We start from the raw sequence: 23752 nt of genomic DNA, 5'->3' as shown, positions 1-23752 counted from the left end.
CAGTCACCAACTACTGCCACTTGTTTTGGTACTGGTGACATGATCTTTGTAGCTGCTGGTGACTGGAAGGCTTCATTAATTTTGTGGAGAATAAAACCTGTTCTCTTTATGAGAGGGAGAACTACATTCAACTTTATAACTTGTATATGTGGCATTTCTCTCCTTCTCTAACTGACAATCAATATTGATTTAGTCCTACTCTGTATAAGCTCCATGAACACCAAAATTGTCTATTTAGTCCACTGTTGTATCCCAAATAATTAGCTCAGTAATTATTTGTTGAGCAAACTGTCCTATAGGTGCTTTCACATTATCTCATGTAAGCATCAAAAAACCCCTGGAAGGCAGGTATTATCTTCACTTTACTGAAACTCAGAAGGATCAAGTGAGTTTTCCAAGGTGTCAATTCAGACACCAGATATTCAAGCAGCTTATCTGGGTCAGATAATTAGGTTGCTTATTGTGTTTAGCCAACATTTATTGAATACTCTGCTTTAAGCACTTAATGCTTTTATCACATTTAAGAGGTAATTAACTCTTATTAACATCCCTACCTTACTGATGATGAAACTGAGGATTGGCTAGGTTGAGTGACTTACCTAAGGTCACTCAGGTAAGGGGCAGGGCTGAAACTCAAACACAGGTGAGTTCAGAGCCCATGTTCTAAACTCTCACACCATACTGCTTCATTCCAAATGACAATAATCATTGCCCCCAAAAGGATCAGAACTTAAAAGAACAGATTGTTATATCTTCGGGAGACTAATGAAAGGTCAATAAAACATCTGGCAGAAGCAGTAAATTGCAGAGGGACAGGGTGGCTGAGGCAGTGGGCATCACTCGGGGTAGTCAGGCCAGTGGTTATTCTCAACTGGGTTTAAGTATTTCAGCACGGTCACTGGCAGGGCCATACAGGTTGGTACAGCTAAAAATCAACTCTGGATGTTAATTCAGCACTGACTAATTTCAACCCTTTAAGTGGAAATGTCTGACATGGGACTATTAATTTTACTTTAGATGAAAATATTTTAACAAAGAATTAGCTCAGAATATGAGAGAGGCAAACCTCTATATTTGGACTTAAAGGTCACTTCATTGTCCTAGCTCATTAAAAGTATTTTCTTTGAAACTCATTTTTCCTTTTAATCTATCTTTTCCCAGGAATCTGATGGTAGTCGCAACATACAACAAGTAGATTTATTCTTTTAGGCCTGTAGTTCGACTTTCAAGAACTAAACAACAAAATACTAGTAAACCTCACTTTCTATGATCATGCAATCAAACATTCTTGTGGAAATAGAGTTGGAGAGTTGAGCTGTGACATCAAGCTGCAGGCCTCCCTCACACAGAGAGCTTCTACCGCAGGGTGTGGCATTTCCTTAAAGTGGCAGGCTCTCTCGTTAGAAACTTTCATAATTAAAGCCAATTAAAATCTAGTTTTGGGCTGGCCCCGTGGCTTAGCGGTTAAGTGCACGCGCTCTGCTGCTGGCGGCCTGGGTTCAGATCCCGGGCGTGCACTGATGCACCGCTTCTCTGGCCATGCTGAGGCCGCGTCCCACATACAGCAACTAGAAGGATGTCCAGCTATGACATACAACTATCTACTGGGGCTTTGGGGGAAAAAATAAATAAATAAAATTAAAAAAAAAATCTAGTTTTACATTGAGTTGGTGAGCTTTGTAGTTAGAGTTTTTAAGGTATTTTAAATCACAGAGGCCTAATTTAGTTCAGCAGCAGTCTTAGTATGTTGACCACTGGTCATAGGAATTTTTCCCTATAGACAATGCAAACAATCGTTAAAAAATACTGGCCTTTTAAATTAGAAAACCAAAACCCAGACTAATCATCCCACCAGTCAACAAACCAATCAAAACCAAAACAAAAGGAAAAGCAGTTTCACGGCATGGATGGAAAAGTAAGGGACCTTTACTTATTTTATATCTTTCCGTGTTGTTTGAATTGTTTACCATGAAGCATGTATTACTTTTTTAATTAAAAACTACCCCCAACAAGACTAATAAACAAGATAATTTTGAAAAAAGTTTCAAAGTGTTTAAGAGTTAAGAAAGGCATTTCCCTCTGCTATTAATTCAAAATATAAAAAACATCAGATATTTTGAACACTTAAAACATCTATCCAGACTAGACTGACCCAGCAATGTATCTGCACAACCACTTTTTCCAGGGCGTGCTACCTTTCAGATGGCTGACGTGAGCCATGTGTTTTAATTTCTACCATGTGCAGGTAGAAGGCTGAATGCTCACAACTACTCAGTAAAGCAGGTGGTTCTCATCTTAGAGATGAGGACTGTGCAATTCAGGGGTGTCAAGTGAGTTTACTACTCAACGTCACTCAGACTCTAAATGGTAGTGATGGATTTGAACCCAGGTTCACTTGGCTGAGAAGCCTATGCTATTTCCTCCACAGCAGTGACTCTAAAGTCTTTTCTCCTGTCGATGATACATATACAATTTGACATTCACAGGTATGACACAGATAGGCATATCTAGGGTCATACATGTGATTCTTGACCTGCTGGCTGTAACTGGAGCTCTCTCCCTCCCTCTCGAGAAAGCATACTGAAATGATACTAAGTGGTGCTCTCATGAAGAGCCAGAATCCATCCATTCTAATTTATAGAACAGTTTACACACTTTGGTACTTTAAAATGATCATTAGTTAACAGCTTGCTATTCATAGCTGGAAACCCCACACTGGTACACTGCACACCATCTCAGAGAACCACTGCACCACCCCTCAAAGGGCTTTACACTTTACAAAAGCACTGTAACATACTTAAAAAAAAAATTCCTCCTTGCAGGGCTATCAAGAGCTTCTGAATGGCTCCTCCACCATTTCCCCAAGCAACACACGGGCACATGGCCTTGTACCCTATGTCAAACAACAGCCACTGTGAAAGCTTTTGTGTATACCTTTAACCCAGAAATTTCACTTCTAGGAATGTTTTCAAGAAAACACCCACTATTACATTTTTGACTTAAAACAATAAAATGGATCTCAGGATTTAAACTGTTGGCCAGAAAGGATATCACAAGGTCAGTATTTCCCTCTTCAACCAACACTGAGTGAGTGACTCAAGGTATGCTCTATTTTCATGTTACCTTTAATAAAGGCTAGTAAATTTTAGATACCATTGAGGACTAAAACCCTGAAAAGCATAGGTTAAGACACTATATTTAAATATGGCATATTTAATCATTTCTAAGTATTTTATGCCAACATTTTAAGTATAAATTAAGCTTATTGTGCCTAAAAAATGAACACCCTCACAGTACATTTTAAACTGTGAGCACTTCTCCTGCCAAACCACGAACAGGTTTCCTGGCCATTAGTGCTCTAGGCCTCTCTGCAGGAAGCCGTGACTGCAGGTATGGACACTTGCCATGTGACACTACCTTGCTTCTCAAGTCAGCAGTTGACATCTGCTCCTCTTGCCACCCAGCCTTTACCCCTTCTGTTTTCCTAAAACAACACTCCCTTGACCTTAGGGAAGCATTTGGGATGAAGACCAATGCTGCTAAGAATGTGTTTAATCCACAGACTGGCACAAAGCAGACACTCAGTGAATGAATGGAAGTTCATGCTCCCGACTACCCAGCCTTTGCTCAAACCCTTCTCACGGTCTTCTGCAAGTCCATCTTATCCTGGTACTCTTCTTACCCTTTTGACTGCTTGCTCTCTTCCTAGCTCCTTCTCTACTCATCTAAAAGTGAGGGCTTTCCAAAGTTTTATACTCAGCTGTATCTTTTGACTATATATTGCCTTAGAGATATCATCTATTTCTAAGATTTCAAAGGTCATCTTTATGCATATTAATGCAAATCTCTCTCTTCAGCCCTGACTTCTCTCAAGTCCCAGTATCACGTTCCAAACTCTAAGTGCTAAATACTCAAAAAACATTGCCACACACCCTTTACCAGTCGACTTTTTCAAGGGCATACTGTGTCTAACACTTTGTACATGCTTTGCAGAACGTTTTATACACAGCATGGCCCCTTGATACCTTTCATTTGCTTTTACTGATTTATGGCGATCTATGCATCTCTAAGTTGCTAGAAACTCTTCCGCTTAAAAAAAAAAAAGGGAAATTAAGGTCCCAATTCTATGTCAGAGAGCAATGGTTTCGAAGGTGAGGTGCATGTGTTCCAGGTGCTAATGCAAGATGACCCGCTGGGATGTGGAAAGAAAATATTAGAATGTCTTTTCATCTCATCCTATTTTAATGTCTTTTTTTGTGAAGGCTTTATAATTATAATGGAAGTACATGCATATAATTTATAAATACATTAGTAGCGTATAGTCAAGAATATTTTTTAACAGCAGAACTTTGTAATTTAAGTGTGAAGTCCACTGACATGAAGAATGGTCCTGACTTAAACCATACTTACATTATTACAATACCACTTGCCAGGTGACAAAAAGAAGCATTTCTAAACTAAGTTTGACACCTAGGAGCCTATTAAAAAGATTGAACACAAATATGCCCTATAGTTAGACATATATCAAGTTCAAACGTGAAAAAGATACCCTGACTTCCATCCTGATTCAATATTCTGTTTAAAACTTACAAGCATCTGAGAAAGATGAGGACAAAGATCAAGCAGTTTATATGTTAAAACTTGCTCAAAGTATAGAACTATCTACGTGCCTCCAGGACTGTGAATTACATGTCACAGAATTGCTGAGTGAGAAGGGATCTCGGAATCTATCTACTTTACCTCTCACCAAGTGCTAGGAAACCCTGCCGCACTGTCCCAGACGTGATCAGGCAACCTCTTTGCTAAGAACTTGAGGGAAGAGATGCTCTTCCGTAAGGCAAGCCATCCAGATACTGGGTAGATGCAGGTATTGTAATGCTTTTTCTTAAGTGAGGTAATCTCCACCCATAGCTTCTAGATATGCCCCCAGAACAACAAAACACAGCAACTTTCCAAGTGTCTCCCTTGTGAATGCAGTTTACAGTCTACTCACCATCCTAGCCCTCTTCCCCCATTGAACAGAATCTAGCCAAGCAATGTTTCACTTAAAAACAACAAAAACAAAGACACCCAGAATCAAACACCAATTTCACATGAGAACTGGCTATCAGTGAATGAAGATCATTTTGTGTGATTAATGTGTGTCCTCCTAAACTAAGGTTGCATTCTCACCTTTTAAAACAGAGAAATCACGCTTGACTCATAATAAGCTCTATAATAAACTAACACCTTGGCTCTCACATGAAAAATGTCAAGACGTATTCCTGTCCATATTTTGGACCTCTGCAGTGCAATTTTTATAAACCCTCCATGGATTTACATTTATGCCATTTGAACTGCCTGTTGGTTTTACTTCAGTGTTTCAGCCTAAAATCTTTCTGAATTGTAAGTTTCTATTAGCTTCCCTCCATACTTTGTGCCATCTGTAAACTGCTAACACACACACACACACACACAATTATTTAGACTGGACAGAACAGAGCTTTATGGAACTTGACAGACTGACACACATCTATTAAACATATCAGCATAGAAGTTCAAAACTAGTTTAAGTCCACTCAAATGTACTACTGCCTGTATTGCTATTAAGATCACAATACAGCCAGCCCTAATGGCCTAGCGGTTAAAGTTTGGCATGTTCCACTTTGGCAGCCCGGGTTCGGTTCCCGGGCGCGGAACCACACCACTTGTCTGTCAGTAGCCATGCTGTGGTGGTGGCCTATACGGAAGAACAAGAAAGACTTACAAGTAAAATATACAACTATGTATTGGGGTTTTGGGGAGGAAAATAATGATTATAATAGATTACTCTGCCTTGCTGAAATTAAGGTATATTATCAAGCTGTCCCTTGATTTCTTCAAGTGTATATTTATATGCATTTCAAAAAAGAAAAAATACTTTGTAAACTATAAAGTATTCTATATACTTGGCATTGCCTGTAACAAGCACTCTTTATGATCTTAGTAATCTAAAAAAGTAAATCCAAAAGTTTTTAAAAAAGTAATCCACAAAAGCAATGAGAATAGTTTCTTGCAATTTAGGGAATCCTACATTTAAAGATAATAAACAGTGGCATGCTCCTTCATAAACATTCAAGTAGGCACAAAAATAATTCCTGTTCCCAAGAATCCTAAAAAAGAACAGAATATATAATGATGAAAAGATAAAAGACTACTCCAAGTGGCTATGTGAGTTAGAAAAAGCAATCCTATTAGGTTGAAGAATATCAGAAAAAGTTAAGAGATAGGCCTCAAAGGAATGGAAGGAGAAAGAGGGCACCCTAGTTAAGAGGCAGAAAAACTGTGTGGAGGCACCAAAAGCTAGTGAGAGTCACTCAGGCAACAGCAAATAATTCACCTTAGCAGGAGCAAATGGGATCAAATATGGCAGCAGAAGTGGGTGGCCGGAAGCTAATGCTGGGGCCAGAGTGTGGAAGACTTGTCAGTCACAGCCCAGGGGTGTGTGTTCATCTGCTGGGTAATAGAGAACACCACACAGCTTCAGAGGAGGGGATGTGACTGGAACTGTACTTCAGGAGAATTTCTCTTGTTGCAAGGAAAACAAATGTGTTTGGGGGAAGAGACTACAAATAAAATGACACATGAAATTAGTCCAACTGAGGAAAAGGGAGGTTCACAGTAAAAGGATAATATATGTATTTACCTAGAGACTAAGAGCAAATTTGCAATTCTGCATTCTTCAATATTCTCTTTTGTGCTTTTTGAAAATTTAAGACAAATTACCTCTCTAGTCTTGTGGGTAGCTTCTCATCTCTATCACTTTCCTAGAAAGACAGTGGTTCAGACTTAACAATATCAAATTTTGCAAATTCCTAGAGCCTTCTGAGTTGTAATTAACCAAGGCCAAATGAAAACCTAATAAAATCGTATGTCCTCTTAGCATTTCATCACATTGGGTTTGTTTCAATTTTACAAAATACATGGCAAATAAACAGAAGTTGCTAAGGCAGTGCTATCCAACTCCCCCTCCTTGTAGTTACTGTCTTACTGAAAACAACTCGTTTTTCTTTACTACTTTTCATGACCTTTGCCCTTCTAAAACTTAGTTTCATGACACTATTTTTTATAGTTTGCAGCCTTGTTTCATATTTTTTATTGTGTATTCCTCTTTCCCACAGTTAGCACATTTTTTAAGGTGCTGAGCTTCATGAAAAAAAAGCACAGCATTCAAGTTGAGCCTTGAAGAATGGGTAGCATTTCCACAGGAAGAGACTGGGGTTCGGTGGAGAGAAGAAAGCATTTCAGTAAGAAAAAGCACAAGCAGAAACAGGCAAAAATAAGAAGGGTATGTGTTAGACACATTATATACTAAATTTCTGTAGAGGGATGGGGGACAGGAAGAGAGCGGGAGGAAAGCTAACAGTCACTGAGCACCAGTGACTGGGTAGGTACTTATACTCATTATGTCATTTACTCCTTAAGTTAGAAAAATCCTTTGAGGTAGGTATTAGTTTCTGCATTTCATAATGTGACAGAAGACACCTTAGCTCAGAAAGATGAAGTAACCTGTCCAAGTTCACTCAACTAGGAAAAAGCAGAGCCAAACTTGAACTTAGACACTGCCATTTTTCTCACTGGGTCAATTCAACTACAGGTTTAATTCTCATATTTTACAACCTTCTATCCTACTTAAGGAATTCTGTTCCTATCAGAAACACTCCTGGTTATTCAAAGCAAGGCTTAAAATACAGTCTATTTTGCTACTTATGAAAATCCATATATGGAAATATGAAATAACAGAACCTAACAAAATGCAGATCAGAAATAAGATCTAGAAACATGAAAGGTTATTTTGTTACTGTAACTTGCTAAACTGACTTAATAAAAATTACTTTTCCTATTGCCTCATAACAGGCAGGTATCAATAAAATCAAAACCAAATTTCATTAGCCTTAAATAAAAAATACGCCTTAAATGCAAACTGTGGTTTTACAATTTATCTGATAGTGAAGACTTCCAGCAAGTAGTGCAGATAGAGCCTACAATTTCGTACTGTGTAAAATAAGTTATGGGTTTCACAACCCTAGTTATCTGATGTCCCCTGGCAAGTTTTAGTTTTCTTCCTAGTTTATTGTGGATGGCAGATTAAATATCTTAGATTGTTGGGGTTAGAAGACCCCAACAAATGAATGGGTAATGGACAATTCACAAAACAGGAACTATAAATGGTTAACAAATGTAATCAAAATGTTCAGGCTCCACTACAAATCAAGTTAATTCACTTCGCTTAAGCTACCAAATTCATGAAAAAGTGCCAGTATTCAAAGGAAGGTGTAATGCAATAACACTCAAACACTGTTGGTCAAGTGTAACCTGCTCTCTTATGCTATCCAGCCTGCAACTCTGGTTTTTTCTCTCATTCTCTATTTTAGCAAAATATTATACATTCTTCAGAATCTCATCACATATCTCCTAGCAAGACCTTACAAGTTTATGATGCTTAATTCAAAATGTGGAAATAAAGCCTTCTGCACAAATTAAAGAAAAAACTAAATGTCCAACAACAGAGGAATTGTTAAAAAAAAAAAAAAAAAAACTACAGCAAATCTACCCAATGGATCATTATCTAGCCACAAACATTTCACATACACAAAGTTTATAACATGAAAAAAACTCTACTTGTTATAATGTTAAGTGAAATGGCAAAGTACAAAAACATAATATGCAAAAAATGACTACATGAAAGTATGTGTCATCGTAAAATACAGATTTTTTTATGTACTCGTGTGTGTATGAGAGAAAGAGAGAGAATATTCACCCAAAAGTTTCTGTCCTGGTGAATTTTTAAAATTCAACTTCACTACATTTTCTGAAATTTTTTTTTTTACACAAATATACTATCTTACAATTTTTTCTTTTTTTTTTTTTTGTGAGGAAGATTTGGCCTTGAGCTAATATTTGTGCCCATCTTCCTCCATTTTGTATGTGGGACTCCACCACAGCATGGCTTGATGAGCAGTGTGTTGGTCCGCATCCAGCAACTGAACTTGCAAACCCCAGACCACTGAAGTGGAACGAGAAAACTTAACCACTATGCCACCAGGCTGGCCCCTTTGAATTTTTATATATAATGAAAATGCATTACTTTTATCATGTAGAGATACACAGCAGTCTGGGACCATTTAGTGCAGAGGTAAACACCCATAGATACAGCTCTTTGGGCCCTAGCAATACCACTGCATTACTGCAGAGCAAAATTCTTGCCTCTAAGTCTGCATTCATAAAGACCCTGAATTATCAAAAGTTAAATTATGGACAGTACATTTGGTTAAAAAACAAGGAAAGTATAAGAGGTTGTAAGAAGATCTCTATCAAAACACTACCAACAGAATACTCCACTGGTTCAAAGATTAATCTTCCTAGCATCATGTCTCTTCTCTGTCCATAAACCCTGGAAGGGTCACCAGAGTCAGGAGTAATTTGAACTATTTCTTGCAGTGTGCATGCACTGCACAATCTGGTCCCATTCTAATGATCACTCCCCACTCTTATCCATGGGCTCAAAGGCTCTTATTCACAAGCCTTATGCTCTGGCTGGCCTACTCACTTTCTCTCAAAGAAACTTTATGAAATTGCCTGAACTTTTGCTCACTCAGCCATCTTCACTTTGATTCCCCTATTCACTCCTACTCCTCCCCCAGCTGACTCCCCATACTTCCAGGCACAGATCAACCTCTCCAACCCACAAGTCATCTCCCTCCTGTATATTCCTATAGAAGTTATTGTCTATAAAACCCTCGAAGCACTTAACCATACAGACTAAAATTATGTAAACAAATGTATGCATTATCCTCTAAAATGCATTCTAACTTACAAAGATTAGGGACTTTTGTTATTTTTTTTTTATAATAACAAATTGCTCTCATAAAATGCTTTACAGTTTATAAAGCAACTTCACATATATTATTCTCAATAAACATGTTGGTGACTTAAACCCTCTAAAGACCTGGGATTAGGATACTCTTCTTTCCTATAACCTTCAAATAACATTAGCTAATGGTGGAGAAAAGTTCAACATATCATAATTAAAAAAAAAGACAGACCTCATACTCAATGCCCAGATCTTGGTTTCTAAATACCATTCTCCAATAAAAGGTATCAGGGCTCTTTGGAGAAATGGCTCACTCTAGGGCTGGGGCAGGGAAAATATAAGATAAGCCTGGAGCGTGTTGTAGTATTAAAAGAAAGAAAATGCTCAAAAAAGGATGGGGCAAGTCAAAGGGACACAGGAGCCAATGTGAAAGTGCTCCCAATAGCCAAAGCTGGAATAATTTAAATAAATAAATAACATAGTACAGTCATGCACCACTTAACCTTCTGAGAAATGCATCGTTAGGCGATTTCGTCATTGTGTGAACATCAAAGTGTACTTACATAAACCTAGATGGTATATAGCCTACTACAGACCTAGGCTATACCGTACTAATCTTACAGGACCACCCTTGTACTCGTGGTCTGTTGTTGACCGAAACATCGTTATGCAGCACGTGGCTGTATTGGAATATGAGTCCATATGCATATAAATAAATGAATAAATAAGTGGGGAGAAGAAACAAGTCTTCCTTATAGGAGAATTCCAAATAATACGCATAGATACTTTCCCCTCCAGGAGATGGAGCTAACTCTCCACTCCCCTTGAGTAAGGGCTGATCTTACTTTGAAAAAATAGCATACAGAAAGGAAAAAATAGTAACTTTCCAGTGGAGAAACTCGGCAGATAACATCTTAACCAAGCGATGAAGGCTAACATCACTAGTAATGTCATGTGGGGATCATTCACCCCCAAGATAAGGTGATAACAAGGACACCTCACCTCTATGATCTTCTTTCTAAAAACCTTTTACCCCAACGCAATCACGAGAAAAACACCAGACAAATCCAAACCAAGGGACATCCTACAACATACCTCCATACACCTCCAAACTGTCAAGGTCACGAAAAACAAGGTGAAAACTGAGAAATCAACACAGACCACAAGGGACCAAAGAGAAATGACAACTAAATGCAATGTGGCATTCTGGATTGGATCTTGGAAGAGAAAAAGGATATTAATAGACAAAATGGAGTTAATGGTAACACATCAATGCTAGCTTCTTAGTTTTGAGAGAATAGCACAGTAATATAAGATTATAACATCAGGGTAAACTGAAATTGGGAGAGGCAATACGAGAACTTTCTTGTAGTACCTTTACAACTTCTCTGTAGGTCTAAAAATATTCCAAAATTAAGAGTTCATAAAAAAGAAAATTTCAGAGATCCAGATCAAATAATACATAGAAGCATCCTATATCAAAATCAAAAGACTTGCCCTAAGTTTTCAATACTATTAGCCCAGAGGACATCTAACTTGCAGGCAATACTGCAGATTTCCCTTCCTTCCTCAGCACAAGTGTTCTAAACTAATAGTCAGTACCTCTAATCCCAACTGGCCGTTCTCCATACGTCCTTTGGGTGAAAAGATGATCAGCAAACAAAATCTGAACAGCTTGGCACAAACAATGTAACATTTATATGAAAGCCTGTGAATAAAGGCATTTCAAAATTTGATCTCTAGTGCCTTTTGCCAGATATTTTAAGTCTCAGTAGGATAAAAAAAAAATTAAATAAAAATAGATTCACTGCCTTTAAAAGAAAAACCTTACCAGTATCACATGTTCCCATGTAATGAGTAAGAATTTCTGAGTATCATAGAATTTTTTAAAAAATCTACATTTTAAAAAAGCACTTCAAGGGAGGCCGGTCCAGTGGTGCAAGTGGTTAAGTGCGTGTGCTCCGCTGTGGCAGCCCCGGGTTTGCCGGTTCGGATCCCGGGCACGCACTGACGCACCACTTGGCAAGCCATGCTGTAGCGGCGTCCCATATAAAGTAGAGGAAGATGGGCATGTATGTTAGCCCAGGGCCAGTCTTCCTCAGCAAAAAGAGGAGGATTGGCAGATGTTAGCTCAGGGCCGATCTTCCTCACAAAGAAAAAAAAAAAGCACTTCAGCTATAAGCTATAAACTGGTTGACATGTGTGAGTAAAAGGAGGCAATATTAAGATTTATAATGAGGCACCTTAATATCTGATATTAATTTGATATTTAATATTTAAATTAATATTTAAACCAAGACTGTCTCTGGCAAACCAGGATGTATGGTTACCCTAGCTATAAGCCTCATTTTGAGAAACACTGGCAAACCAGGATGTATGGTTACCCTAGCTATAAGCCTCATTTTGAGAAACACTTATATTGTTAGAGGATATATTATGATGGCCTCCTTCTTACTAACTAAATTTTAGTAAAATAGAATCCAAAATGCAAGTCTCATTCTGAAGTTTGCAACACAGAAGGTAGTAATAAAGGGAGGTACTTAGTCTACAAAAACCTAAGCCATTATTAATAATAACATGTATAGAAACAACCACGCTGTCTACATAAATGATTAGAAAGTAATATGATTTTAGCATAATTACTTCACACTGTAAATATGCCCATATGGACATAAATAAATGATGGAAGTCTGTCTCTATATGCGCAGATTTTAATTTGGAGCCATATTATGTACAAAAAATTAGAGCTACAGAATGGCCATTCAAAAACAAAAACAAACAAAAAATCCCCAAAGGATGGTAACTCAGCAAACAGCTTATCCAAAGAACATTTAAAATAGAAGACATTTAATTTTCAGTTTAATATGGTAATCCACAATTAATAACGACAGGTTGAAGTTTTATGAATAACACATCTATTTTCTCAGTTAAGTAGACAGATGTTTTAGTAAATCTACACATTGGAAGCGCTTAAGATTTTTCTGAAACTTTTACAATACATAAAATTAAGCTACCCTGAGAGATTTCAGAATGTAAAGTCATAGTAAACACAACCCCCTAGTGTTGATCTTCATTGCTATACACTCTAAAAAGTATATATCTCTGACCAAAACCAAACCAGACCAAAAACTCCCCCCAAAATGAAAAATCTAGCACAAATGAATTGATTCAGATCCAGTAATTTAAATATGGTATTTCAGTTATAGTTTGGACTGTGGTTGATCACTGTATTATAGAAAACGGCCTCTACATTAACCACATTTCAAAACAGGTACAGTATATTCCACATATGAATAAAAACAAAAAACAAGGGGTTTTTTTTTGGTAAAATAGTAGTGTTGGTAAATTCTATTTTATTCATGCTACATACATCTCCGGTTTGAATTATGATGTGATTAATTAGCTATACAGTATCTTAATATAAAACCAAAAGCATTACCTCAAATCTCAGTCAATGTCATTAAGGACTTATCATCCATTCAATTCAATTAACTGACCTAACCATTTTTCACTTCAGTATTATTTTTATATTAATAGCCAATTACTTCCCACTTCCAACTTACACTTATTCTATACAGCAAGGTTTCAGAGCAAGATTTTTCCTTTCATTCTTAAGAAATATTCTATAGAACCAAAATAGACAGACTGCAGAGGAAGCAATGAGAAATGAAAGAAACCTCTTGCCACCCTTAGAACTACCGAGCTCTACACTCAAGAGACAATTCTAAGAAATAAAAAAAAAAATGGGAAGAGGCAATATGAAAAGTCCTAAAACGTAGAAGACACTAGACTAGTTTAGTTTTCTTTAATATCTTCTTTAATAAGACATTACAGCACACAACTGAGCCTCACTTTGTCAGTTAAACATGGGGATGTAGATCCATACGAAGGAGAACGGAAACAAGTTTAATCTCAGCCCCATTCCTTTTGGCAACTAATGGACATACAGAATACAAACGGACCATTTCTCTCTCCATGTATTTTATCAAGTCTTTGAAGACACCACAACAGTTTTATAACAAACTTTGCCGTGATCTGTTAAAGAATCTTCAAATTAAAAAACAAGGATGTTTAAGAATTGTAATTTTCCCCTTATAGCAGATTTAACTCAAACACAATAAAAAGGGGATTGTACTAATAATCCTCAAAGTATGAGAATATCTTACGCAAGATCAACGCAGCTCTTTCCCTATAACTGAGATCTAGAGTTAAATATGGTGTCTTCAGCTGCTTATAAAAAAGGGTTAAATACAAGAACAAAAAGCTTTTATTCTAAATTACAGTCAGTAAAACAAACGGAAAAAATATTAAACCAAAACTTGCGAATGGTTTTTAAATGATCTGCTCCTAAACATAAACATACATATGCTCAAAGCACTTTTCCAATGCTTTAAATTGTAATTTAACCAGAACTTCTATAATACTCACCACAAGCAATTAGGGAAATTCTAATGTTCTGGTAACCAACATATTGGGAAATAACAGATACTAAATCTGAAACTTAGGAAATTATATACACGAAAAAAATGACTATCTCAAAGTAAGAGGATAAAGATAGGAGTTGCTAAGAAACTATCACCACTGAAGCTTTTCCTTGGAAATATCTTATTTTAAACTTACAGTGAAGACAAACAAGGTGGGCAGAATATGCACAGCTACAAAATAAATGCAGTGATGAGTTATAGCAGAGAGAGGGAATGCATTTTGTAATCCACAGGATCAGACTTGCAGCTCTAAGCAATTACCAGTAAATATTTGAGTGTTCTTCCTATTAACTTTAAAATTTAAACTAAGTTACAGCAGTTTCACCCGTAAAGTTAATAGCAGACAAAAACAATTTAGAAGAATCCTAAAATTAGTCTTAACTGAGTACGATTTACCTCATTCATCTGAACCAACCCACTTCCCCATCCTCAGAGCCAAAAGAAAGAGGATATTGGCCTATTTTAATCCTTCTCTAGTTTAGATGGATGTCATACTATACACAGTCTTTGATTTTAGGAACCAGCACAAAGTAAACTCTTAAAATCAACTATTCAATTTAAAAGGAAAGGAGGGAGAAGGTTCTGGAAATTAACCCAGCCACACGTCATTCCAATCTTCCTGTTAATGCAAAATCCATTCATAAAATCGGCCAAATCACTAACAACTTCCAAAGACTCCTTCAAAACTTGAGTTTCAATGACAAATTAAAGAACTCAAAGAATTTCTAAATAATCCAGGATAATTTATAAAAGACAGATCTTTACCAGTTCACGTAAGTTCCATCGTATTTTGTATTAAACAATAGGCTTACTGATTATTTCATTATGGCATATGCTTCAGAATGTAATCATTCAGAAGGGCTCACTGACAATCCAACCACTTTAGGAATTTATCAGTTATCTACAGGGTATACCTGGCTGGCAGCTATAGCCAGGTCATACAGCAAGCTGAAATATTCCAACCTCAAACACAGCAAACAATCAGAGGGGGAAATGACACATGATTGCAATATACTAAGGCAGCAGGTAAGTCATTCTTCACCTAGATCAGCAGCTGCCAATAAAATAGTGTGCACAAATTTAATGAATGAATCTGCTTTAGTTTAACTGATGAATCTACCACTGAGCTGAGAAAGGGAGATAAGAATTGCGCTTGAAATTCTAGCTGATGAATTCATTAGATTTTTATAAGGCAAATAATGTGGAAAGTTAGAACAGAATTTCTAGAACCATTTATCCTGTGATGTTGTAAAATCAAAGTACTACTTTATTAAATGAGTTATTTTACACAATATGAACATCAATATAATTACAATTGTAAAAAAATTTTTTATAACAAGGATGGACTGATTTTCAGATTTCCAAATCAGAGTCAACTGTACATTTACACAGAATTGTCTTTGCATGAAGCCCAAAAGGGAACAGCATAAAAATGAGTGTTTCTGTAGCCCCTTTATTTTTGCTGATCAACAGTTTGTTAGAAAAGCAGCTGCAGGTTTGTTACCTAAGGTCTGAGAAGAGTCAAAGGTGTCACGAATTCACCTATAAAATATAAGCAAAATTTTCAGTGAATGTAAGCATTGCACAAATGCAACTTAAAATGCATACATTTTAAATGTCTACAAAAAGCACGACATGCCTAAGCTATCAAGTTAGTCTGACAGATCTGTCAACCGGATTTTATAAACAGATATTTGATGAATTTACTTATTTATTTATTTATTTTTTTGTGAGGAAGATCAGCCCTGAGCTAACATCCGTGCCAATCCTCCTCTTTTTGCTGAGGAAGACTGGCTCTGAGCTAACGTCTATTGCCAATCCTCTTCCTTTTTTTTCCCCCCAAAGCCCCAGTAGATAGTTGTACGTCATAGTTGCACGTGCTTCTAGTTGCTGTATGTGGGACGCCGCCTCAGCATGGCCGGAGAAGCAGCGCGTCGGTGCGCGTCCGGGATCCGAACCCAGGCCGCCAGCAGCGGAGCGCGTGCACTTAACCGCTAAGCCACGGGGCCGGCCCCATGATGAATTTACTTTAAAAAGAAATAATTCTTACAATCACTCCATCACCCACCATTTAGGGGAAAAAAAACCCAACCACACAGAAAGTGTAAACCGATTATTTTCAAGCAACTACCAAGTTTACACAGTATATCCCTACATTTTGCCTTACATTTTAATGCACTTAGAAGCTCTGCTAAGCACTAAGTAAAATACTTGCATAAAGGCACTCAGGAACATTGGTCTGCAGGATTTCTGGGAGCAAGACCCTCAAATACCTATGTAACAGTTATTTTCTTTAAGCTGAAAAGTCTCTTCCCTCTTTGGACCTGGGTTGGCCAACATTCCCTCATCCCATTTTTGGCTATAGTAGTAAAAACTAAGGTGTTTCAAAGGTACTGAAAGGATATGGTCTGGGAAAATGGACTTTTAACAATTATAAAGTTAAACATTAACTTAAAAAGGAGAAGTAATCAAGTCTCAGCTAGAAGGTAGAAATTAATTTCATAATTACAATATTTTGCTCTTGTATATATCCATGAGATTAACAAATAAAAAGAAGAAAAAGTCAATTACCTGTAAACAGCTTTATGCCTGAACATCAGCCAATTCTGGAGGAAGTGGAGTCTTAGGATGCTTGCTCTCAAAGTGCTGCTTAAAGGTCTTAGGGTCTGGCATTTGTGTCTAATTTTAAAAATTGTGCAAAAAAAAAAAAAGTTAGACCTGATTCATGAAATAAAAGTGTATCAACTTTTAAAATCCTAAGCCTGCTCATGAGAGATAATTATTGCAAAATACTTTTAAATTCCTATACCTTAGCGCTGGCATGTGATAAAGAACCTTATAACAAAGAAATTCCTAACATATTCCCACATTTCACATATGAAGGGGTGGGTCACACAGAATAAAGTATTCTGTTATCCGATTAACAGTAAACAATACGTAACATTTACTGAACACTTATTATGTTAAGCATGTTACCTGAATTCTCATAGAACCTTCTAGTAATCTTAAATTAGTTTCTACTATCCTCATTTTACATAAGGAAATTAAAACCTAGGGTTTAATTTCCCCAAAACCTGTTTTAATCTAGAACTAGGTACTTGAGCTCTCAAATACTATACTATACTAACTTTCCTAGGCAAGGACCTTCAATTATTTATTCTTTAGCACATTCAATTAGACAAAACATGAAATAAAAGTTTTTTGTTGTTTTGAGTTTTTAAATACGTGAACTACTCTAGTACTTTTAGGTCAAAGTATTTCACAGTAATTTAGTGAAATTTACTTTTACCCTGCTTCTTTCCAAACAGAATCTGAAGCTGTTCCATTTTCAATATTTTGAGTCTATCAAAGCTCAATATAAACAAGATATTTAACGTAATAGATTTCCTCTCTCTTAGATTAACGAGAACTTTTACCTAGTTCAGAACTTCTATTTCATCAGTAATGACTTCGATAGATGATCAACTTTAGTCTAGGAATCATGTCTTATTAAGACCCCTTCCCAGCCATACCACCAATCCAACCTGTAATAGGGCTTTGGGGAAAATATATACTGGACCAACCTCACTATGCATTTTTCCATTGGCACTTTTATTCACTAACTTCAAGGGTGGAGAGACAGAGACTCCGGATTGGAATTAAAGAAAAACTTCTTTGAGGCAGTGTGGTATAGTGGTCCACAGGGTGAACTCTGGAGCAGGACTGCCCGGGTTCAGATCCCAGCTCTTCTACATACTAGCTAGGTGTCACTGCACAAGTTATTTAGTCTCCATGACTGTTTACCCTTCCGTAAAATGAGAATAAAAGTACTGTATCTCACAGGGTCGTGTGGATTAATGGGCTCATACATGTAAAACACCTGGACCAGTGCATGGCAAATGGTAAGCACTCAGGAGTAGCTGTTACGATTATTCTTCAAATCTAATAAAACACAATTCTAGTAAAAGCCCTCCATGTGAATATACTCTATATAGTTTTGCAGACGTCCTAACTATGGACTTAGTGAAGAAAGAAAAAAGCCAGTTACAGAAGCAGAGGTATATTCACTAGTATCTTACATAGCTCTAAACTAAGAATGTAGATCTGACTTCCTTACAAAGTTCAAAGTGGATTATTTGCCCTTAAGAAGACATCTTAATTCTCCAGGAGGAAAGGGACTTTGCTTTGTTCACTCTTTTCCCCAATACCTAGAGACTTGTGCCTGGCCACAGGAACTATTCAAAAAAATATTTGTTGAACAGATGAATGGAGATGGATTACCAGCTCTCAAATCTACTATTTCAAGTAAAGCATTTATTTTGCCATGGCTGCAAAAATTTAACCTATACAAACTAATCTCTAATCCAAGAACTGTCCACAGGAAAGCTATGTCTTTCAATTCCCCTTACCCTACAGACAGTGCAAGTATATATTAAGGCAGCTTTGGCAGCAGCCTTTTGGTCATGTCCTTGTTTCTTCTTTTGTCCAGCTTGCTTTTTGGCATTTTTCTGCTGAGACTGAATCTTCTGCTGTCCACGAGCCATATCTAAAAACAGAGGTTGAGGCATTAGAGTGATTTATTTACTTGAATACAGAGTAATCTAAGTATGATAACACTTGCAGAGTTGAAGACTTAAGATTTACAGAAACAGTTGTCAATTAAAATGCATGGGTTTTCAAATTGTCACATACAATGCCACGAGAGGATAAGGTGGTATAACCACTGTGGAAAACTGTTTGGCAGCTGTCTACTCTTTACCCTAAACCAAACAATTCCATTTTTGGTATACGGTATCCAAGAGAAATGCAAATGTATGTACACCAAAAGACACTGTACAAGAATGTTGAGAGCACCTGTTTCCAAAACTGTCCAAATGCCTATTAATAGTAAAACAGATACATAACTTGTGGTATATTTATACAATGGAATACTACACAGCAAGCAAAAAGAAGGAACTATTATTATAAGTAACAACATAGTTGTATCTCAGTGTTAAAGGAAAGAAGCCCGATACAAAGAATATACGCTGGATAAAGTTCAAAACAGGAAAAGAAAACCTAAGAGGTAGTGACTGGGAAGAAAGGGTGTGAAGGGGGATTTATAGGGTGCTAATAATGTTCTATATCTTGACCTGGGTAATGGTTATACAAGTGTGTTCACTTATAAAAATTCATTGAGCTACACCTAAGATTTGTGCACTTTGCTACACATAATCTTCAAAAATTCACCAAAAAAAGTTTAGCCCCCTCCTCCAATCATTTGTCTGATCACTTTGCAAAGGTACTTTCCCCTTCTACTACTCATTGTTGTGACTTGAGAGTCTTACAACTGTATGAGAAATAAGAGCTGTCTTCTAAAGCTTCTAAAGGAGATCACAGGAGCAATGGAAATTGTTCTCTTAAATACTTAAGTTTCATCAAACTCCTGTCCTATTCTAAATCATCTATAAAGTTGGTCTTTGCAGGATTGCTGGACATATTATTAAATAAGATTAAATTAGTTTCCAGAAGAGAGAATGAACCTCCTAAAAAGGGTAAAGGTACCTTTATAAAAATGAAAGATACCACTTTTTACTACTGATGATCTGCAATGTACCTAAATGGATTAAAAATAAGTTACTGAAAAAGTTACTTTTACTTTTTTCATTGAAATTAAAGTCTTCTATTAAACAACACAAGTTAAACTTGCTCATAAAGGGTCTATGAGTCTCAGCTGCTTTTTAAATACATTAAAAGCGAGGCCTAAGTAGAATTCCTACCTATAGCTCTGACTAGCACTGCAATTAAATTTTAAACTTTTAAATTGTTGCAGGGCATGAACACACGATAGAGCTACATGAACTTGACCAGAAAACAGTGCTGGCTTTTTCTGACTGGAACCTTAATTAGTTAACGGATATGAGGTCAAAGTATTTCACAGAAACACCTGAGCTTCTCTCCCAAAAAGAAAAAAAAAAGGAAGGGGCCAGCCGGTGGCGCAAGCAGTTAAGTGCGCGTGCTTCCCTGCGGCGGCCCAGGGTTCACCAGTTCGGATCCCGGGCGTGCACGGATGCACCGCTTGGCGAGCCATGCTGTGGCGGCGTCCCATATAAAGTGGAGGAAGATGGGCATGGATGTTAGCCCAGGGCCAGTCTGTCTTCCTCAGCAAAAAAAAAAAAAAAAAAAAAAGAGGCGGACTGGCAGATGTTAGCACAGGGTTGATCTTTCTCACCAAAAAAAAAAGGAAACAAAAAATAAATAGACTGATTGGACAAGTTCCCACTAGGATCTAACACTGAACTCAAATAACATATAGAAGATGATCAATGCTTTTCTAGGAAGCCAGCTGAATATTTAACAAACTACAAAAATGTCTAGTGTGCTAGCCTAACATAAGAACCCCATTCCCAAATAATGATAAATATTACCAGATATGTTAGTTCTTGAAGACTCAACTTCCATCTAAGTTTTTTTTTTTTTTAAAGCAAATCCTCACTAATTCCAAGCCAAATGGAAAGATTTTTTTTTTAAAGTATATTTAAGTCCAAATCTTCTGGCAAGCTTACAAACCTATTCCCATGGAAACAGATTTGGATACTTATGTATCACTTGGATGACAGTAGTCGCGTGTTCATCTTTATGTATCCCAATGTTTTATAAAGCTCTTAATGTCTCAATGTCTTGGTATCAGTACCTTACGTTAGACCACTTCAGTCCTCTCATGCATCTGAATTCTTCCACACAACATATGCTGTGTATGTTAATACACTAATTTTGTGGGTAACCTCAATTGTTTTACGTTGAAAAAAACTTATAAAATGGCAGGCCACTAATTCCAGAAGTTTCTTTGATAACTAGAAGTCATTAACTATCTTAATAACATTTTCATGCAGTGATCTGTACACAGCAATGTCATTAGATGTACACTATTTTTAACTTTTGCATTTAGAACTTCTCCTAAAATAAAACATTATGCAACAGATTTAACCATTTTCCCATCATCTAACAATGGTAACGAAAAAGCCATAAAAGCTTTAATAAATAAAAAACTGTAGTCGCTTGTTCTTATTTTTAAACAGAAAACTTAACACCAGGTAAAGGAAATCGAATTAAACAGTCTAAAAGCGTGAGGTAGGCCCCTAACTTCTAACAACACCCTGCATCGACTTCCTTTCTGAAAGAAGAAATGCAAACGAACAAGCCACCTGCTTTTGGACAGCTCAACTCAGGACTTGCTCTCCACCCAATCGAATTTTCTACAAAATCTTAAGCATAACTTCTCCTTGACTAAATGCGACAAACTGAGAGGAAAGAAGTCATTTACAAATACCTACTCGCTGGTCTTGAACATAACTCTTTAGTACGGTTTTCCGAGGGGGCTGCAAAGAGGGAAGTAGAACGAATAACGAGTTCTTCCAGAATGAGGAGCTCTTACAGGAGGCAACAAGTAAGCACTGCCCCCAAGATCTTCTTAAAACCAAAACAAATGAGTAAGAGAAAAAATTCTGGATCCAGGAAGTAGGATCATTCTCCATAACCATCTGAAGCGAAGTGGCCCGGGCAGTGATCAACATCCTGACCCTAGCTAACTACATCCTTCTGGGGAGGGCAGAGGACGAAAGCACCAGCAGCAAAGTCTGTTTCGCCCAACACCTCACTGACCCCAACCGCAGCCCGGCCCACCTTCCTTCCCAAACCGGCCTCTGCCGCCTCGGGGAGCCCCCTCCTCTTCTCGGCCCCCAAGAGCCACACAGCCCCCACCTACCCGCCACTCCTCACGGACCCCGGCCCGAGACGCGCCTCCTGGAGGCCCTGGCTGCCCGAAACCCGGTCCCTTCGGCCACGGGGAGCCCCGGCCTCGAGAAACCGGCCAGCTGCTGTCGCCAGGGGGTAAGGTTACCGCTCGGCTCCCGCGGCCGGCCTGCGACCCGGCCACCTGCAGGGCCTGGCAGGCGCCCGAGCTGCCCCTCTCCCGCGGCCCGCGCCGGGACAGGACGGGCCCGGCCGTCCCCAGGGAGGCAGAGGAGCCGGCGGCCTCTCGCGACCCGCGGTGACCCCACAGTCCCGGCCGGCGGGCCCCCACCCGGTTCCCAGGCGTCCTGCGGCGTCAGCGCCGCCCCCACAGCTGCTCACCCGGGCCGGGACAGTCTTGCGTCGGAGAGACCGCGCAGCGCGAGAGGGCCGGGGGAGGCGGCCGGAGGGAGAGGAAGGGGCAGCGCACCCAGCACCGCTTCGGCTCCTTCACTCGCCGAGCAGGGAAAACACGCGAGTCCGGAGCACAACAGCCCGCGCCTCGCGCCCGCCACCACCGCGCGCGCCCGCCGCCGCCTCAGCCGGGGGAGGCCACTCCGCCTCGTGCCCGCGCACGCCGCGCAGCTCTCCCAGTAGCCCCAGCGCCCGCCCGCTCCTCGCAGTCCCCGCCCACTCGCCTTCACGCTGCGGCCTCCTCCCCCGCCCCGACCCCGCTCGCACGCCTGCGCCCTTTCCGGTCGCGTGGGCCAATGGCAGCACGCCCCTATTACATAAGCGTGAGGGGGCGGGGCTTGGCGGTCCCTGGGAGACGGGAACTGCGAGGGACTTCGCCCTCTGTCTCCGGCGCCGCTCTTCTCCCACGTGCTCCATCTGGGCGGCTTCAGCCGGCCCTGCGAGCCCCGTGATCTCGGTCTTGGAGGGTGTCGGCCCGCGGCGTTTTCACAAGTCACCCGCCGTCTCGCTCCGGCAGTGGCCAGGCCTCGGTCCCCGCGTCCCTCATCACGCGCCTCCGGTCTCGGCGGCGCCCTCTTGTGCAGCAGCCCGGGGAGTGGCCGGGAGAGCAGCGCCAGCGCAGCGGCGGCGTGGGCCACCGACAGGGAGCCCGCCACCCGGGCCCAGCGCCGCCCCCGCCCCCAGTGAGGCCGGCGGGCCGGGCGGCCCGGAACTGGGACATGCAGTCTTTGTTCTCTCACCAGGCGCTCTTTACCCGGTTGCCACGGAAACCCCTGTTATTTTACCAATCTGGGGTTTATCTGGGGTTTTTAGTGAGTTCAATTCAAGCCTGACTGTCTAACTGAAAATTGCTGGCTAGGCCTCCCTGACCGGTTTAGGCTGACTACTAACGATATACTGAATTGCTAATGTTTGGGAGAATAGTTAGGCTTATTTTTTTGCCTTCTGATTTACAGGCCCATGACACTTAACTTCCCGTATCTGAATCAAGAACGGTGGCGATTGTAACGATTATTAAATCTGCTGATTATCTGGAAACGGCATTTTAGACATTGACCTTGTTCTGCACCTCCCCAGCACAAGCGCACATTGGTTTGCACCCTGGTTTCTAGTTACATCTGTCCGTAACAACAACAAAAAAAGAAGCTTTGGCATTTGATGTTCCCACCTTTCCCATAGCTTCCACTCTCCCAAATTTGCCTTTCAGTGCCCTGGAAGTTTTAGTCGAATATAAATACATCCCAAGGTACCTGGCCTGGGATATAGATATCAC

The 23752-nt window shown here is 39.3% G+C and overlaps 1 protein-coding gene across 4 annotated transcripts; it reads right to left on the bottom strand.

Moving 5' to 3' along the window:
* Positions 1-15555: 15555 nt before the first annotated feature.
* ZNF706 (zinc finger protein 706) lies at positions 15556-22541 on the bottom strand. 4 transcript variants are annotated; one of them, XM_087447572.1, is made up of 5 exons: positions 22408-22531; positions 21609-21653; positions 18705-18841; positions 16888-16995; positions 15556-15858 (listed from the first exon to the last, which is right to left on the bottom strand). In XM_087447572.1, exons 3-4 carry the CDS (start codon positions 18837-18839, stop codon positions 16900-16902), a joined length of 231 nt encoding a protein of 76 aa, XP_087303698.1. In that variant the 5' UTR covers positions 18840-18841; positions 21609-21653; positions 22408-22531; the 3' UTR covers positions 15556-15858; positions 16888-16899. The 4 variants fall into 4 exon arrangements, with proteins under 4 accessions (XP_087303698.1, XP_004431277.1, XP_087303702.1 ...); XM_004431220.3 differs by lacking the exon at positions 21609-21653 and having other exon boundaries at positions 22408-22541; XM_087447576.1 differs by lacking the exons at positions 21609-21653; positions 22408-22531 and adding an exon at positions 22040-22171.
* Positions 22542-23752: the final 1211 nt, after the last annotated feature.

The sequence above is a fragment of the Ceratotherium simum genome, chromosome 23 (assembly GCF_057802395.1).
Source record: "Ceratotherium simum simum isolate JZ-2026a chromosome 23, ASM5780239v1, whole genome shotgun sequence".
Classification (NCBI taxonomy): Eukaryota; Metazoa; Chordata; class Mammalia; order Perissodactyla; family Rhinocerotidae; genus Ceratotherium; species Ceratotherium simum.
Note: the sequence above shows the minus strand (reverse complement) of the source record. Positions and strands in the feature narration are given on the sequence as shown.